This window comes from Nerophis ophidion, linkage group LG26 (assembly GCF_033978795.1).
Source record: "Nerophis ophidion isolate RoL-2023_Sa linkage group LG26, RoL_Noph_v1.0, whole genome shotgun sequence".
NCBI lineage: Eukaryota > Metazoa > Chordata > Actinopteri > Syngnathiformes > Syngnathidae > Nerophis > Nerophis ophidion.
Window position 1 is genome coordinate 29141010 of NC_084636.1, and position 19385 is coordinate 29160394.

The following is a 19385-nucleotide window of genomic DNA, read 5'->3' on the forward strand; positions in this document are numbered from 1 at the left end:
CTGCTCTCATGAACGTGTGCCCTTTCTCCAGATATTTGATCACAATCTCGGGTGGGCCCCATTCTGCGTTTGCACATTGGGCAAGAGCCGTGTACAGCGTCCAGTTTTTATTTTGACCTCCACAGTTATCTGCCCAAAAGAGTATGCAAGGGGAAGAATCAAGAACAATACATTTAATGAAGGTGCTTGCAACGTCCTGGGCCAATCTTCCAAATATCCCCTCGTGCCATAATATCACATAATCAGGTTGACCGTCGGCCCCCATTCGTGCAAATGTTTCATTAAAGACAATAAGGCGACTGACAAAGAAGCTTCGATTGGTCCCTTGAGATACTAGGTTTTTCTGTTGAATCTACGCGGTCATGTGGTAGTTGCTAGGTCCTGCCATGCGCGTAACAGCTTAGTTACGGAACAAATTACAATATCCATCCATCCATCCATCTTCTTCCGCTTATCCGAGGTCAGGTCGCGGGGGCAACAGCCTAAGCATGGAAACCCAGACTTCCCTCTCCCCAGCCACTTCGTCTAGCTCTTCCCGGGGGATTCCGAAGCGTTCCCAGGCCAGTCGGGAGACATAGCCTTCCCAACGTGACCTGGGTCTTCCCCATGGCCTCCTACCGGTTGGACGTGCCCTAAACACCTCCCTAGGGAGGCGTTCGGGTGGCATCCTGACCAGATGCCCAAACCACCTCATCTGGCTCCTCTTGATGTGGAGGAGCAGCAGCTTTACTTTGAGTTCCTCCCGGATGGCAGAGCTTCTCACCCTATCTCTAAGGGAGAGCCCCGCCACACGGCGGAGGAAACTCATTTCGGCCGCTTGTACCCGTGATCTTATCCTTTCGGTCATGACTCAAAGCTCATGACCATAGGTGAGGATGGGAACGTAGATCGACCGGTAAATTGAGAGCTTCGCCTTCCGGCTCAGCTCCTTCTTCACCACAACGGATCGGTACAACGTCCACATTACTGAAGACGCCGCACCGATCCGCCTGTCGATCTCACGATCCACTCTTCCCCCACTCGTGAACAAGACTCCTAGGTACTTGAACTCCTCCACTTGGGGCAGGGTCTCCTCCCCAACCCGGAGATGGCATTCCACCCTTTTCCGGGCGAGAACCATGGACTCGGACTTGGAGGTGCTGATTCTCATTCCGGTCGTTTCACACTCGGCTGCGAACCGATCCAGTGAGAGCTGAAGATCCCGGTCAGATGAAGCCATCAGGACCACATCATCTGCAAAAAGCAGAGACCTAATCCTGCGGTCACCAAACCGGAACCCCTCAACGCCTTGACTGCGCCTAGAAATTCTGTTCATAAAAGTTATGAACAGAATCGGTGACAAAGGACAGCCTTGGCGGAATCCAACCCTCACTGGAAATGTGTTCGACTTACTGCCGGCAATGCGGACCAAGTTCTGGCACTGATCGTACAGGGAGCGGACCGCCACAATAAGACAGTCCGATACCCCATACTCTCTGAGCACTCCCCACAGGACTTCCCGAGGGACACGGTCAAATGCCTTCTCCAAGTCCACAAAGCACATGTAGACTGGTTGGGCAAACTCCCATGCACCCTCAAGAACCCTCAAGAAAATTACAATATAGCATACACTAATGTAAAGCATATCACCTAGGAACTCCAAAATTATTATCAGCTCAGTTTTGACCAAAATTGAGTTTCTGGGTTTTGCCTTTGGACGGGAGAACAGGGTTCGTACACAAAAATGTTAAAATATTGAAGCAAATTTCTCCAAAAGAAACAATTTAAAAAGATTTGTATTAGGCATGTGCTGATTGATCGGCCACCTACCAGTATCGGACAATTTTCATGAATAGTACCTGATTGCCATTGCTGATGAATGCCTTTTAATAAGGATCACAGATATCATATATACTATATTTTAGATTTAGGTTTTTTGGTCCCCGTTGGGGAAATTCATTTTCACTGCTGTACATTTAAACATATAGACATTACACGTCACAAAACAAAAATAACAAAAAGACATCATACATGACCGACACATTTACAGGCTTTATCAGACGGGTCGGCAGGGCCTGCTGTTAGGGGCGGCTATAGCTGCAGGGATAAGGCTTTTCCTGAGGCAGGCCTTCCGGAATTTGATGGTTCTGTACCTGCGCCCTGATGGTAATGGGATTATGTATTTGTGTATTGGGTGACTGATATCCTGGACTATTGTGTTTGCCAGTCGCGTGATGAACCTGTGGTTTGAATCTGAAATGTTGGGTGTGGGTAGGCCGATGATTTTAGCTGCTATGTTTGTAATGCGTGTGAGTTTGGTTACAGAAAGCATGGTGAAAAAACATCTGGAACAGTACAGAAGGATGCTTTGGTACAGTAATAACAGGAGGTGAGGTGCAACGTATACTCCTTTAAGTTTTCGGATGGCTGACAGTCTTTGTTGACTTCTTTTTTGAATGTCCGTGGTGTGCTGATCAAAGGTGAGTTTATTGTCCAAAGTTACGCCCAGGTATTTAAAATGTTTACTTTTAGTTTCTACCGCTTATTCCCTTCTGGGTCGCTGGAGCCTATTCCAGCTACAATCGGGCGGAAGGCGCTCTATACCCTGGACAAGTCGCTACCTCATCGCAGGGCCAACACAGATAGACAGACAACATTCACACTCACAATCACACACTAGGGACCAATTTGTCATGATCCGTAGTCTGGATCATGTTTAGTTTAGTTATTTTCTGTTAGTTTGGACTCCCTTTGTACCTTTGTGAGTTAGTTTGGTCACCATGGTAACGTAATAAGCGGTAGAAAATGGATGGATGGATGGACTTTTAGTTTCCCGATTGACAAGCTCACACCTCTATACATAGCCTGAAGAAAATACACTAAGTTAATATTAGTCACCTCCATTACAGTAAATTAACCGCATTTTTTAGTATCATAATCAGGTATTAGGACGATGCTTAACATGTTACAAACCGAGAGCAAGCTGAAGGAGGCGTGCTAGTTCAGCTAGCTAGCAGCTAAGCTGGCTTGAAGCAACAGAAGAAATAGTACTTAGTAAAGTTAAGCACCTTAAAGCAGATAAACAGCTATTAACAAGAAATTAACGAGAATATTAATACAAGTTAGAAAGAAGATAATACATCTGGTAACTATTGATGTGTCAGCATCGTCGCAGCCAGAAGTACAGAAACGACACGTACTGTAAGGAGGGCAGATCGATACATACTGTATATTGGTGGTGTCGGCCTATATGATGATATGGTGTGTATTTGGTCTATACCAGTGTTTTTCAACCTTTTTTGAGCGAAGGCACATTTTTCTGCGTTGAAAAAATCCGGAGGCACACCACCAGCAGAAGTCATTTAAAAACTAAACTCAGTTGATAGTAAAAAGTTGTTGCTGCAAGTGTTGGATATGACTTTAAAGCATAACCAATCATTATAGCGCTAGTCTCAAAGTGGACTGTCACAACCTGTCTCATCACGCCGTGACCTATTTTTTGAGTTTTTTGCTGTTTTCCTGTGTGTAGTGTTTTAGTTCTTGTCTAGCGCTCCATTTTGGTGGCTTTTTCTCTTTTTTTTGGTATTTTCCTGTAGCAGTTTCATATCTTCCTTTTGTTTTAGCAATCAAGAATATTTCAGTTGTTTTTATCCTTCTCCCTGTGGGGACATTGTTGATTGTCATGTCATGTTCGGATGTTCATTGAGGACACCGTCTTTGCTCAACAGTACGTCTTTGCTGCCGTCCAGCTTTCTGTTTTTGTTCATACTTTGTAGCCAGATCAGTTTTAGTTTCGTTCTGCATAGCCTTCCCTAAACTTCAATGCCTTTTCTTTGGGGCACTCACCTTTTGTTTATTTTTTGTTTAAGTATTAGATGCCTTTTGACCTGCACACTGCCTCCCGCTGTTCCCGACATCAACAAAGCAATTAGCTACCGGCTGCCACCTACTGATATGGAAGCGTATTACACGGTTACTTCGCCAAGCTCTAGACCAGGGGTGCCCATTACGTCGATCGCGAGCTACCAGTCGACCGCGGGGGGTGTGTCAGTCGATCTCCAGCCAGGCTTTTAAAAAAAATAGACCTAAAAATTAGTGATCATCAATCTTCACCAAGACGTCACTTAAATGACATTCACGGTACCGGAGGGTCTTGTGAGATGACGCTGGCTGCTGCAAGATCATTATTATTAAAATGTGACCGAGAGGAAGACGAGAAACACTTTTTATTTCAACAGACTCTCGCGCCGTACCTTCCATCAAAACTCTAAAGGCCGACTGCACATTTCCTATCTTCACAATAAAAGCCCTGCTTCATGCTGCCTGCGCTAACTAAATACAGAGTCTCGGAAAACTGGCGTGCACAAGCGATCCCTCAGAAAGCTGGCGTGCACATCACTTGTGCACGCCAGCTTTCCAAGACTCTGTAATTAGTTAGCGCAGGCAGCATGAAGCAGGGCTTTTATTGTGAAGATAGGAAATGTGCAGTCGGCCTTTAGAGTTTTGACGGAAGGGACGGCGCGAAAGTCTGTTGAAATAAAAAGTGTTTCTCGCCTTCCTCTCTGTCATTTTTTCATAATAATGAACTGGCAGCAGCCAGCGTCATCTCACAAGACCCTCGGGTGCCGTGAATGTCAATCAAGCAAGCTACGGAATTTGCCGCCAATGTTTTTCTTGTAAAGTGTATGGAAGCTGGATGAATGAGATGCCAAAAACCAACCACTTTCATGTGGTATTGTACAGAAAGGACAACTTTTTTTCTCTTCCATTTGAAAATGTGGGCGTTATCATCATTACTGTCTGATTCCAATCAATGCAAGTCATCAGAATCAGGTAATACACCAACTTATATTCTTGTCTTTGTGAAAGAAAGACATCTATATGTGTTACACATGCTTGTATTATCATTAAACACATTTAACTTGTTTACAAAAATGTCTCTTTCATAAATAAATAAATATAAATGATATATATAAATGAGGTAGATCCCCTCGAGTTGGTCGATTGAAAAGTAGCTCGCCTGCAGAAAAAGTGTGGGCACCCCTGCTCTAGACAGAACCAACACTCAACAACAACAACTAATTTGCAGACTATAATTAATGGTTTGCAAAAAATATTTTTAACCTAAATAGGTTAATTTACATAATCTCCCACGGCACACCTGACTGTATCTCACGGCACAATAGTGTGCCGCAGCACAGTGATTGAAAAACACTGGTCTATACTACCGTAAATTCCGGACTACAAGTCGCTACTTTTTTCCTACACTTTAAATCCTGCGACTTATAAAACGATGCAGTTAATGTATGGATTTTTGTCCGCTAATTGCCATCATGTTTTGTGTTCAATAGTTTTCATTAAACCCTCCCAAGAATAGGACTGAAAAGGTGTGTTATTGTTTGTGCTATGGCATCAACTTTTGGACGAGTTCGCTCACTGTATGTGCTGCGAGTTGAAATGGTACTTCCTGTTTTGCCTTGAACCGAATTTAAAACAGTCCATACGGTTTCTGCTTACAGGATTCTTCATTCATCACATCAACCAACGTTTGTAGGTTTCACAATTTAATTAAAACAATTCATACTTACTAAACTGTCCAATGTGTGATGCCTGTAGGATTGTTTTCAAGTATATTTGTACGCGCCATCATAATGTTGGCATCGTTTGTTTAAATATTTTCAGTAAACTCACCATAATGTGGAGTTATTGAGTCTCTTTAGCTGATTAAAAAGCTGGCTTTCACAGCTAGTTGGTCCATGACGATGACTTCTGTTGTGCGAGATTCCCCGTTTTACTGCCGTGCTACAAACACCATTTGGAAACAATTAAGCAAAATATTTCTGTGTGAATAACTCATTTCGCAACTTATATATCGGTTGTCAATTATAAATAACTACTTAGCGGAAAATTATTTATTGCAATCTTGTCCAATTAACAGCAATAAACGAGGGATTACTGTATAAGATGTATACTGACTAGTATATCTGTTTAATATTTGTATTTGGGGCTTCACGGTGGCAGAGGGGTTAGTGCGTCTGCCTCACAATACGAAGTTCCTGCAGTCCTGGGTTCAAATCCAGGCTCGGGATCTTTCTGTGTGGAGTTTGCATGTTCTCCCCGTGAATGCGTGGGTTCCCTCCGGGTACTCCGGCTTCCTCCCACTTCCAAAGACAGGCACCTGGGGATAGGTTGATTGGCAACACTAAATTGGCCCTAGTGTTTGAATGTGAGTGTGAATGTTGTCTGTCTATCTGTGTTGGCCCTGCGATGAGTTGGCGACTTGTCCAGGGTGTACCCTGCCTTCCGCCCGATTGTAGCTGAGATAGGCGCCAGCGCCCCCCGCGACCCCGAAAGGGAATAAGCGGTAGAAAATGGATGGAAATTGATATTTGTATTTGTATTTGAGATTGTCATTAACATGCACTGCAAAAACTGAATCTAAGTAAAATTAACTATCTCAAATAAGGGTGATATTTGCTAAATTTCTGTCTGATAAGATAATTCTTCTCACTACGCAGATTTTATGATAGTGTTTTACTTGTTTTAAGTGTTTTGGTCCTAAATTATCTCAGTAAGATATTACAGCTTGTTGCTGAGATTTTTTTGACCTATATTGAGTAAAACATGCTTGAAACTAGAATATCAACTGTTGGAAAGCTGTGTCATCAACACTCACGAGTATAAAACTGCTGTTTCAAAGTAATCATATCTTATTTCAAGCATGAAATAAAAAAAATAATGACTTTGACGCGTCTGCCTCACAATACGAAGGTCCTGCAGTCCTGGGTTCAAATCCAGGCTCGGGATCTTTCTGTGTGGAGTTTGCATGTTCTCCCCGTGAATGCGTGGGTTCCCTCCGGGTACTCCGGCTTCCTCCCACTTCCAAAGACATGCACCTGGGGATAGGTTGATTGGCAACACTAAATTGGCCCTAGTGTGTGAAAGTGAGTGTGAATGTTGTCTGTATCTGTGTTGGCCCTGCGATGAGGTGGCGACTTGTCCAGGGTGTACCCCGCCTTCCGCCCGATTGTAGCTGAGATAGGCGCCAGCGCCCCCCGCGACCCCAAAAGGGAATAAGCGGTAGAAAATGGATGGATGGATGGACTTTGACACAATTGTGTCTCATAATTAAAACAGATGACAGCCAAATGGAAAAGAATACTTTTCAACATACTGAGAAAAAAGGTCTCATTTGTTTTTTCTATTAAGAAAAATGCACTTCTTAGTGAGAATATACTTATTTCAAGGTATTTTGGGGTTCATTGAGGTTAGCTAATTTTACTTGTTTTGGAAAGTCTTGACAAGCTAAATGTTCTTGATCTATTGGCGGAAAATTTTGCTTAGTTCAAGTAAAATACCCCTATTTTGTTTTCCTTGTTTTTGAACACTGAATTTTTGCAGTGTGCTTGCTGAAATCTCACGCATAAGAGATGCTCACCATAGCCGATCGCGACGATGGCGCCAACAATGATGATCCACACACACACGCCAGCGATGAAGCGCAGCAGCAGGATGAAGAACAGGCTGACCAACATGCTTATGACCAGAGATCTGCATACAAGCATTGGTCCCAACCTTAGGTACACCACCATATACTGTACATCATGCTGTTTCTATTAATTTGGCAAAACATTAGAAACACTCATTAATATGACATGTATTTGTTCACCACTTGATTCTTCTTGATACATGCTCAATGATACAGAAACACAACACAATGTTCAACAGTAGCAACATTTTATGTAAACTCACATGAGGATCCAATACCAGGAGTTTGCATAATCTTCAAAGATCCTCAAGCCATAATCTTGGGCATTCATCAGATTGGATATACCACTGTCATGGGAGAGGGGGAGAAAAACAACACATTTAGCTGAACTGCACTAATTTTGTCAAGAGGAGTGGTCAAAACTTCAACCAGAAGCTTGTGGATGGCTACCAAAAGCACCTTTTTGCTGTGAAACTTGCCAAGGGACATGTAACCAAATATTAACATTGCTGTATGTATACTTTTGACTCAGAAGATTTGGTCACGTTTTCAGTAGACCTATAATAAATTCATAAAAGAACCAAACTTCATGAATGTTTTTTGTGACCAACAAGTATGTGCTTCAATCACTATCACAAAAAAATAAGAGTTGTAGAAATTATTAGAAACTCAAGACAGCCATAGCATTATGTTCTTTACAAGTGTATGTACATACATTTGTACACCTCAATTCAGGTGTTGTGGCGTGTGTCCCAATACGTTTTGTCTACACTGTGTAGGACAAGGCAATTTAAAGGTGAAAATTGAGGACAAGCTGTTTTCCTTCTGAGTCAAAGCTGAAAGTCATTCAACAAAAAAAAACACATGACCAAGCACTCTAATTCATATGCCTACAGGTCACTGGGGAAAGGAATTGTGATGCTCTGTGATCATCAGTGCTGATTGTGTCCACTAGAGGTCACTGCAGCACTCTACAGTGGCTGGCACTTACAGTGAAGTTCACCTTAGTGTAAGGAAGTGGACATAATAGTCTTTGGTATGGCAGCCATTAGCAGGTCATGAGGAGGTTAGGTTCCATACAGCGACTGAAAAAAGAACTAGAAACTGTTTCGGACAGTAGAAGCATTTAAGTCTCACCTTAAAACTCATTTGTATACTCTAGCCTTTAAATAGACTCCCTTTTTAGACCAGTTGATCTGCCGTTTCTTTTCTTTTTCTTCTATGTCCCACTCTCCCTTGTGGAGGGGGTCCGGTCCGATCCGGTGGCCATGTACTGCTTGCCTGTGTATCGGCTGGGGACATCTCTGCGCTGCTGGTCCGCCTCCGCTTGGGATGGTTTCCTGCTGGCTCCGCTGTGAACGGGACTCTCGCTGCTGTGTTGGATCCGCTTTGGACTGGACTCTCGCGACTGTGTTGGATCCATTATGGATTGAACTTTCACAGTATCATGTTAGACCCGCTCGACATCCATTGCTTTCCTCCTCTCCAAGGTTCTCATAGTCATCATTGTCACCGACGTCCCACTGGGTCATTATTGTCACCGATGTCCCACTGGGTGTGAGTTTTCCTTGCCCTTATGTGGGCCTACCGAGGATGTCGTAGTGGTTTGTGCAGCCCTTTGAGACACTAGTGATTTAGGGCTATATAAGTAAACATTGATTGATTGATTGATTGATAATGTTCAAAGTTCCGAATCTTAGCCGAAAAAAATGCAAAAGACTTGGAATGTGTACGATGGAATAGGTTTATTTGGCAATAGGTGACATGGCCACGCTGGGAGTCCTACTCTGTCATGCCTGTCCACAGTTCCCTTGGGGCAGGAGCAGCTGCCTTGGTGACAGTATGAGAGCATCTTATGTATTAAGCAGCTCATTATCAGGAGTGTGACGAGATTGACACAAGATTATTATTATTTGGGCCGTGGGTGAGGGATTGAAACTGGATATTTTGGCCTTATTTTTGGCCAATCCGAAACACCGAAAATGAGGAAACCGATAGACCGAAAATAGAAACAAAGAAATTATTATTACCATTGCATTTGGCTATGACTGTTTGCTAACCCTCCTAAAAATAAAGCATTACAATTGCAAAAATGTATATTTACCCTTAGCTAAGAATAAAATAATCATAAAAGGTTCTTTGTTTACTTGTATAGATCAGTGCTTCTCATCAGTGGTTTGGAAAATGGCACGTGCTGACCCAAATTGCATATTTTTTTATTTAAACTCAAATAGCTTACATCTAATAAAATAAAATGTGACATTTGAACTGCAGTTAAGGTAAAATTATGTGTGTCAACAGAAAAATCAAGTTTAACGATCATTTTAGGAACAAAAAGTTTTCATCCACATACTCCAAAATGTTTTTGTTTTACTACGTTATATCAAAATAGTTGAATCAGAGCAAATACTTGGGAAGTTTATTCTTCCAGTCTAGACCAATATATTTCAGTCACAAACATTTCCCCACAGCAACACAGTTAGACACTGTTGCAAAGTGCATTTGAATGAATTTGCTGCTCCTTCAAATTGTTGTCTTTCTACTTCTATGCCTGTGTTAGCTATAATTATTATCATTTCTTTCTTCTAGGCTCCACTTGTAACAATGTGAGGGGGTATAAGGAGAACGATGAATGGACATTACGTCCCACACAAACTCCACGGTCCATAATGCGTATGGTGCCGTTCAGTCCAGACCAAATGGTAAGTGCCGTTGCTTACCTACTGCTTTCAACATCTGATTTTGTTTTGCTGATAAGTCTTTTGGCAACTTTAGGCCATTTTCGTACGAAAAATCTAATTGGTGGAAATTTGGAGAATCGCTAATTTTGTTAAAAAAAAGGAGCTACAAACAGAGCTTGCCTCGAAAGCCTAATGTTAAAAAATGATATACGTCTTCCAATTTCAAAGAATTTTTTATTCCTCTTTAACCATTACAGGGACTCAATTTTAGACTAAAAACTAAAGCATTGCCTTTACAGGTTAAGGTTTTATTGCAGTTTGATCCTGATCCTGGAACAGACAATTGTTAGTTTTTTTTTGCTTATTAATATAAATAACGTAAGATATCTTGTGTTCAACCTTAAAGGTTCCATTCGTATACTTCAGCCAAACTAGGTGTTCAGCCTCTTCAGTTAAAATGATTGTGGTGTAGGGTAGATGTTACTTACTTGACAGCCGTTTTCAAATTGATGACACTCTGGTCTCCGCTTCCGTCATTAAAGGTAGTCTTGTTGGCTATAGTTAATTTTCCATTTAAACTGTTAAAATCGGGGAAGCACCGCTGCATAACTGAAAAAATATAGAATGGGAAAAAAAAAAAAAGGGTTTTAAGCATTTTGTAAAGAAATGGATGCTGTGACAGTCTTACATGGTCTGCTTGGCACAATCATGGATGGGCAGTCATCGTGTTTTAGGATTTCTAGAGATGTCTAATGGGAAGCAAACACAACACAATTAGTCTTAAACACTGAAATTGCCATCATCATTACCCTAAAAATAAACAAACTTCATATTTGCTGTATGAGTAAAATTGTAAAAACGAGGTAGCACCGGACATGTGACTATACGACCAACATACTTGAGTGGATGTGCAAAGGCTGATCAATGATTCAGCTGCACCTGACTTGAGTTCTAAAGACGCTCCCACACAAAATCTCACTCTGGATCTCACACCACCACCACCGACAGCACAACCATGCCCCATGCACTGGCACTCAGCAGCTGCCAGCTGACAGAAAAAGGACTGTGTGATGCATCAGTGATGTATGAGTTCCTGATTAATATGACTGGGGCCCCGTTTACACTGCACACCAAATCAGATGGTTTGTCTCTCAAGTGACACAGCCTGTCTAAATGCTCCAAAGTGCTTCAAATCTGATCTTTTGGCATCAGATTCAGCCCACATCAGGAAGTAGTCCTGAATCCGAATGGAATCGGATCTTTCCAAACCAAATACAACCTGAATGCGACCTGTATGGGACTTTTTTTGTCACTCGCCGAAGTGAATATTCCATCACAACATTCGGTTTCGGTGATCAAAGTCTGTTTAAGACGACTACATTTTCGGTGCATCACTTGTCAATAGTGCGTGCATAATAAGCCAAATGTAATTTATGAATATATATTTGGATTCCGTAGACATAGCGATTGTTGAAGGACAGGAATTGACCCTGTGGCGCATTTGCTTACATGTGAGTTGAAAAATAAAGCTCACGTAGATCCACGCTGGTATCTGCGTCTCCTCTACTAAACAGCCATAAAAAGATTAGAACCCTCCCAAATATATTACACTTATAATTTATTTTCAGGTTAAAAAAAATGTGCATTTTTAAGGTGTAGCGACTTTTATTTTATTTTCTAATAGTAGTAGTGACTTTCTCTCAGTCAACTTTCTTTGTTTTATCTTCATTGCGCTGCGCTTTCTAGCGACGTCCAGGCCAGATTAGCGCCACATTCGTGTTTACGCTAGAGTCTGATAAAAATCCCATTTTACCTGCAGTGTAAAAAGTCAGCTGGAAAAAAATCTGATTAAAAAAAAAAAATCTGATTTGGGCCACTTTGGCCTGCAGTGTAAACAGTCTAGGTATGCCCATTTTCCTTAAAAATATTCACATATATTTGACATGTTTTGTTGACTTTTAAAGACAATAATACATCTCAGTTTTCCATAGAGATATTTAGTAGAAGTGAGCTACTGTCCGAAATATACGGTACAATGTATTGATGTGATAGGGACGGCGTGGCGCAGTGGAAGAATGGCCGTGCGCAACCCAAGGGTCCCTGGTTCAAATCCCACCTAGTAATAACCTCGTCACGTCCGTTGTGTCCTGAGCAAGACACTTCACCCTTGCTCCTGATGGGTGCTGGTTGGCGCCTTGCATGGCAGCTCCCTCCATCAGTGTGTGAATGTGTGTGTGAATGGGTAAATGTGGAAGTAGTGTCAAAGCGCTTTGAGAACTTTGGATGTAGAAAAGTGCTATACAAGTACAACCCATTTATTTGTAACTGTAATTGTATCTGGGTTTGCAAAAGAGATTTTGAGTCTCAATGGTATAGGTCCTGGTTAAATACAGGTTTTTGATTGATTGATTGATACTTTTATTAGTAGATTGCACAGTACAGTACATATTCCGTACAATTGACCACTAAATGGTAACACCCGAATAAGTTTTTCAACTTGTTTAAGTCGGGGTCCACGTTAATCAATTCATGGTCCTTAACTAACTGAGTATGGACACAGCCTAAAACAGCAAACTACCGGTAATTGAGACTGAATCAGCTGCGCCTCCTCTGGTAGTAGCCAAGTAGTGCACCCCTTGGTCTACAATAATGTAACTTGTTTTTGCTAGATTGCTTTTGATCTCATTAGATTGTTCCAATGTACTGAATATTCCGTTTGCGTAGCCAAGGCATTGTCCAAACTATGTGCTTGTTGTTTATGTTTCCACTGACAAGAATACCTAAATATTAACAAAAAAACTCATACCTTACTGCTAAAGCCCGGTTTGCAGAATTGCTTATAATAATTCCAGTCGGCTGGGATATTGTAGGCAGTCAAAAGCGTGGCAAATCTGTCAGGGCACTTGGAGACACATAGCTGGGGAGGAAACATACTTCTTAACGAGCAGGCCTATCAATCTTTCATGCCCGAGTGTGGAAGAGAAGTTGCGCCAGTCACATATAAAGTGTGCTGGCTGGGCGGATCGGACTCTTACCTGGGTTGTAGGGCACTGGAGGTTAATCAACACTGCAGGGTTGGCACATTTCAACATGTTATAGTAGAGCAAGATGGCTTTGTTTCTGTGGAAGACAAGGAGAGGTGTCAGGTTTATTTACAAATGAATCAAGTCTGTGAATTGTGCTGGCCTGCTCTTTCGAATGCAAATATGATGAGTGGCAGACTGAACGGTGGAAAGATGGGAAACTCACGCATTAGGAGTGCCCTGCTGGCCACAGAACTGCCCTTGGCTGTCGGTTGGATAGGTCACCCTCCTAGGGTCGCCGTAGATCCAGGCTGAAAGGAGACCATTGCGCAGGTAATAAAGGAAAAACTTGACTGTGACACACATTTATAATGCTACTCACCTATTGATAGCTTTAATGCAGTGGTGTCAAACTCAAATACAGAGCGGGCCAAAATTTAAAACTGAAAAAAGCCACGGGCCGAGGTTGAACAAATTAACCCTTTAATAGGGACCCAACAAGTTTTGCATTGAATATTGACCAAGCAAGGCTTATATAACTTTATAGTGACATGCAAAATCCAATTTCAAATAATGAATGAATGAATGGTTTATTTTGAGCCATGCAAACAAAACAAGAGAATTACATAAAATACAAAAGAAATATATAAATACATTATTTTTACACCTACATTGAAAACATTACATGTGACTAATCTTTTGTAGATGTCAAGATTGGCTCAAAAGGGAGTGGGAAGAAGTAAACTTATTAGGTCCCACCCCTATACATATACAATATATATATACAATATATAATACAATATTATATAGATTATAATTCAGTTCAGTGGTTTCTGCGTATATGCTATACATTATCTATATATAATACATTTTAATTCACACACACTTACTTACATATATACATATGTAAGTACACACACATATATACACACACACATATATACAATTAATTAATAATAATTAAAAAAATATCAATGGCATATCAAATAAAAGAAAAACACAAATTGAATGCCTTTTTTCAGCGGCGCGTTTGATTTGGGGCGGGGTTTGGTGGTAGCAATGGTGTATATTGTAGCGTCTCGGAAGAGTTAGTGATGCAAGGGGTTCTATGTATTTGTCCGGTTGTGTTTATGTTGTGTTACGGTGCGGATGTGCTCCCGAAATGTGTTTGTCATTCTTGTTTGCTGTGGGTTCACAGTGTGGCGCATATTTGTAAAAGTGTTAACTTTGTTTATACGGCCACCCTCAGTGTGACCTGTATGGCTGTTGACCAAGTATGCCTTGCATACACTTGTGTGTGTGTGTATGAGCCGCATATATTATGTGAGTGGGCTGGCACGCTGTTTTTATGGAAGAAAAGCGGACGTGGCGACATGTAGAGAACGCCAAAAGCAGTGCTTTTACTGCCCGCCCCCAATATTATTGTCCGGGTAGAAATCGGGAGAAATTCGGGAGGGTCACTGAACTTCGGGAGTCTCCCTGGAAAATTGGGAGGGTTGACAAGTATGAGTATTAGCGGTGAATGTGGAGTTACAGCGGCGGGCCAGCTCTAATGTTAATTTGATATTGCCTCAAGGGCCAAATTAAATTATACGGCGGGCCAAATTTGGCCCGCGGGCCAGAGTTTGACACCCATGCTTTAATGGGTGTGAGTCATTTTCAGTGCATAACAAAATTTACACTGATTTGCAGGAATATTCAACTAAATTGTTTTGGGGGCCACATTTCCAAAAAGCTAAAGCCCGGGGGGGCGGACTTCTCCCTTCACTGTTATTATTACTTTGCATATTTTGGTGAAGTGTCCGACGGTAGACATTTGATTTTGTTCGATTTTGATCAATTAAGGACTTTCTGCAAAAAAGCAAGTCAAATACGATTTCAATGACAGCACTGTAGTCTTTTTGAGAATCTGCTGCAAAAATGTTTAACTCAACTCATAGGCCACCTTCAATAGTCCAAATGATGACAAATACAGGACCTAAAATGGAACCTTGAGGAACACTACTAATAAAGTCACAAAGAAGTTGAACAAATGACTGACGGCATCTGAAGTAAACAAGCTTCAGTTACATAAATCACATCACGAAAAACCTTTGTAACTACCAAAACGGAGAGGACTTAAAAGGGGGCCTTGAGGAGCGCCTCAGTTATGTGAGTCACAGTTTAGACTCCAGTGTTCTACAGTGGGTCTGGATGCTTTTTTCCTCATTCCTTTAAGAATCCGGTGTGTGACTGAATTATTAAGGAGTGAGGTTGGTTAAATTATCCAGTACCTGCAGTGTGCTGAAAAAAACACCATGTGGCATCTGTGAGGAGATAATACTGTATGTGTGACTTAGCTCGCATCCTGGTGTGGTTCTCTCATTGATGCAATGCGAAATGGACGCAGCTGAAGGTAAGGATGATGATTTATTTAACTATAAAAACGGACTTGGAACAGAAAATACTTGCACGAAGGCACTACAAACAAAACCAACAGAAAGCGCTAGCATATGAGCTAGGGTCAAACAACAGAATAGCGTGGAACCTAAAGTACACAAAAGTCTTTACCACAATGCGAGAATAGCGACGTCACCTTGTTGCATGGAAGCAAATGAGAATCCGAGACCGAATGAAAAACAAGGGCAGGCTTAAATAGAAGGGATAATCAAAAAGCAGGTGCGTGTGAAGAACCAAAGGCAGGTGACACAAATGGGTTACTATGACAACGGAAACAAAACAGGAAGTGCCACAAGGAACTAAGGAGTCAAATACTACAAGGATGTGATACAAAACAGAACAAAACCAGAATATGCCATGATCCGAGTAGCGGATCATGACAGTATGATCTCTTTCTCTTTCTGACTTATCAGATCTTCACATTGCAAAAAGTGCTTCAGCAGCTATAAAATTTTAAAATGAAGTTGAGACACACACACACACACAAGATAAGATTCTCATCCGTCCATCATTTTCGCAGCGCGAGCACTGATCATGCACCCGGGTATGGAACATATTTACCACATTCGGGAATGTTGTGCTGAACAAAACGCAAAATAGTCCTCGGAAAACGGTGATGTGTATTCACAAATCACATTGCATGTACTTAAATACATATTTGCGTTTTCTCCTCCCAGTATTGTGAGCGTTCTAATGATCAGCAAATATTCTGCATAGTAATGACAGAGACACAAAATAGACTGTGCACCTTATTCTACGCACTTTAAGGGTAATTATTATTTTTTTGGAATTTTGCCTATTATAAATGATAAATGGATTGTACTTGTATAGCGCTTTTCTACCTTCAAGGTACTCAAAGCGCTTTGACACTACTTCCACATTTACCCATTCACACACTGATGGAGGGAGCTGCCATGCAAGGCGCCAACCAGCACCCATCAGGAGCAAGGGTGAAGTGTCTTGCTCAGGACACAACGGACGTGACGAGGTTGGTTCTAGGTGGGATTTGAACCAGTGACCCTCGGGTTGCGCACGGCCACTCTCCCACTGCGCCACTGTGAAACATAATTATTTTTTTAATGCATTTTACAAATGGTAAATGGGTTGTACTTCTGTAGCGCTTTTCTACCCCTTTATAAGAAGCCCAAAGCGCTTTGACAGTAGTTCCACATTCACCCATTCACACACACATTCACACACTGACGGCGGGAGCTGCCATGCAAGGCGCTCACCAGGACCCATCAGGAGCAAGGGTGAAGTGCTTTGCCAAAGGTCACAACGGACGTGACTAGGATGGTAGAAGGTGGGGATTGAACCAGTAACCCTCAGATTGCTGGCACAGCCACTCTACCAACTTCGCCACGCCGTCCCCTATAAATAAAAGTCTGCTTACAGCGGAGCCAATGGGAGGTCTTCTATTCCACCCATAAAACCCAATAAATAACCACTCAAAAGCTGCCAAAAATACTGCATTTACGTTTTGTGCCTCGAACATAAATCAAGTATTACTGATATTGTTATTATGAGTGCCAACGCAGACAAACTATTTATAGCGGCGTGGTGATCGCTAGCTTGACTGCTGGGCTGCTTCATCGCTTCCTTGAATGTGCAAGTTTATTGTACATTATAAATCATCCCTCTGAACTTGATAGTGGAAACATGAGGACATATTCCGACAAGTTGTATACTTTGACAGCCAATTTAGAATGGCGAAAACGACACGAAAAGACGCTTGGTTCCACCACAATTTTCGTTGCGTTATGAGTCATTCTTCGTCTAAATGGGAATATATGAACATTGACATACTAATGACAGCATACATTGTACAGTAAGTGATGTTTTTTTATGTTTGTTGGCTCTGATGAAGTCTGCAGTGATGTAGTTAAAAATCAAGCGAACGTTGTGACGTGTTTCTGAAATTAATGCACAAAGAGGCAAACAACGTAAATATTACATATTATAAATGTGCCTGTTACTACATTAGATATAGACTTACATCATGTACATAATTAATGAAGGTGTCTGGATGTTTTTTTTAAGAGCCTAATAGGTAGAATACAGCAACTCCCATAGGCTCCATTGAAAGCTGACTTTTGATCGCATTTATTTACTACTTAAAATGCATTAAAAAAAAAAAGTGTGTTGTGTTACATGAGGATTGTGAATGGCAAAATTCAAAAAATAGTGCAGTTCCCTCAGACACAATTAATCCACTTTGCACACATTTAGTAGATCAGCTTTGCGTGTGCTATCAGGTTTGCAGGTGTTTTAGTACATACAAACCTTTATTGCAGGTGTTTTAGTACATACAAACCTTATTGCAGGGGTTTTAGTACACACAAACATTTATTGCAGGTGTTTTAGTACATGCAAACCTTTAGTAAATCAGGCCTTGACTTTGCTAATTTAGACTAAAGTTTAATTTCTGTTGGTGTCCGTTTTGCCTCCCATTAATGGTTGTGGCAAAGGCTTTTAAAATTACTGGGAAGCACAGACCATCCCCTTGACCAGATTGACTGACAGAGCAGCAAAAGTATGGCACAGTATGGCAAGTATGTTACATCCTAAATAGGGCAAACCTCTGATAAGGATGTAAATGAAGGCACTACACAGTCACAGATGTGTGCTACATTGTAACTTCCGTTTATTAAAAGAACAAGCGTTAGTCTGGGGGAGAGGAGTTTCTCGACACCCCCGCACTTCACCATCAGACATACTGTTGAAGAAGATACGTTTGTTTTCTCTGCAAAGTGCTGCTGTGAAGCTAAACATTCTATTTTGTTTGTTGCAGATAAAATAATTTTTTGGTGGGAGTGCGGGGTTACAAAATGCTTTAATTAAACTTAGCTTCAACCATATCATACCTTGCCTGAACTGTATGCATAAATAGATTGCCCCAAATAATTTATTTAGGCGATAATTGGAATAATAGCTTGGAGTGCATGAGAAAGTGTAAAGGACAATGTGGCGCTCTTTGAACACATGGCCATTTGTTAAAGTAAAAGTATTTAACCTAAATTATTTAATGAACACCTTAAAGGCCTACTGAAACCCACTACTACCGACCACGCAGTCTGATAGTTTATATATCAATGATGAAGTATTAACATTGCAACACATGCCAATAAGGCCGGTTTAGTTTACTAAATTGCAATTTAAAATTTCCCGCGGAGTGTATTGTTGAAAACGTCGCGGAATGATGACGCAAGCGCGTGACGTCACGGACTGTCAGGAAATAATAGAGCAGCACTATTTGCGGCTAAAAGTCCTCTCTTTTCATCGCGCAATTAAACAGTATTCTGGACATCTGTGTTGCTGAATCTTTTGCAATTTTTTCAATTAATAATGGAGAAGTCAAAGTAGAAAGATGGAGTTGGGAAGCTTAAGCCTTTACCCACACAAACACACGATGATTCCTTATTTAAAATTCCCGGAGGTGAAGCTTTACTATGGATCAGAGCGGTCAAGCGAACATGGTTACCGACCACTTGTCCACTGGCAGGTTTCGGTGAGAAAACTGTGTTAAAAAGTCGCCTTTTACCGGAGATCTGTGGAGTTTGCGCCGTCCTTGTATCTGCCGTGACTTCCTTCAGACACTGGCTTCAAAACACTTGTGGACACACCCCTCCGACTATCAGGTACTATTTAGTCTCACTAAAACACTAGCAACACAATAGAAAGATAAGGGATTTCCCAGAATTATCCTAGTAAATGTGTCTAAAAACATCTGAATCCTTCCCAATGCAATCGCCCTTTTTTTTTTAACTTTACTTT

General features: G+C 41.4%; 2 protein-coding genes across 5 annotated transcripts in view; one reads left to right on the forward strand and one right to left on the reverse strand.

The window, feature by feature from the left end:
• The window catches only part of slc44a5b (solute carrier family 44 member 5b), an 87029-nt gene that overhangs the window by 21974 nt on the left and 45670 nt on the right, over nucleotides 1-19385 (reverse strand). For all 4 annotated transcript variants that reach the window (XM_061887792.1, XM_061887794.1, XM_061887793.1 and 1 more), the window contains 7 exons: nucleotides 13399-13483; nucleotides 13185-13269; nucleotides 12956-13066; nucleotides 10838-10898; nucleotides 10638-10758; nucleotides 7732-7815; nucleotides 7418-7530 (listed from right to left, as the gene is read on the reverse strand). In XM_061887792.1, coding sequence (XP_061743776.1) covers nucleotides 7418-7530; nucleotides 7732-7815; nucleotides 10638-10758; nucleotides 10838-10898; nucleotides 12956-13066; nucleotides 13185-13269; nucleotides 13399-13483 — 660 coding nt within the window. The remainder of the gene's footprint in view (nucleotides 1-7417; nucleotides 7531-7731; nucleotides 7816-10637; nucleotides 10759-10837; nucleotides 10899-12955; nucleotides 13067-13184; nucleotides 13270-13398; nucleotides 13484-19385) is intronic.
• The window catches only part of ptgfr (prostaglandin F receptor (FP)), a 131694-nt gene that overhangs the window by 9625 nt on the left and 102684 nt on the right, over nucleotides 1-19385 (forward strand). Inside the window, exons 3-4 of the mRNA XM_061887796.1 lie at nucleotides 7381-7559; nucleotides 10058-10170. The gene's annotated coding sequence lies outside the window, so the exon portion shown is untranslated. The remainder of the gene's footprint in view (nucleotides 1-7380; nucleotides 7560-10057; nucleotides 10171-19385) is intronic.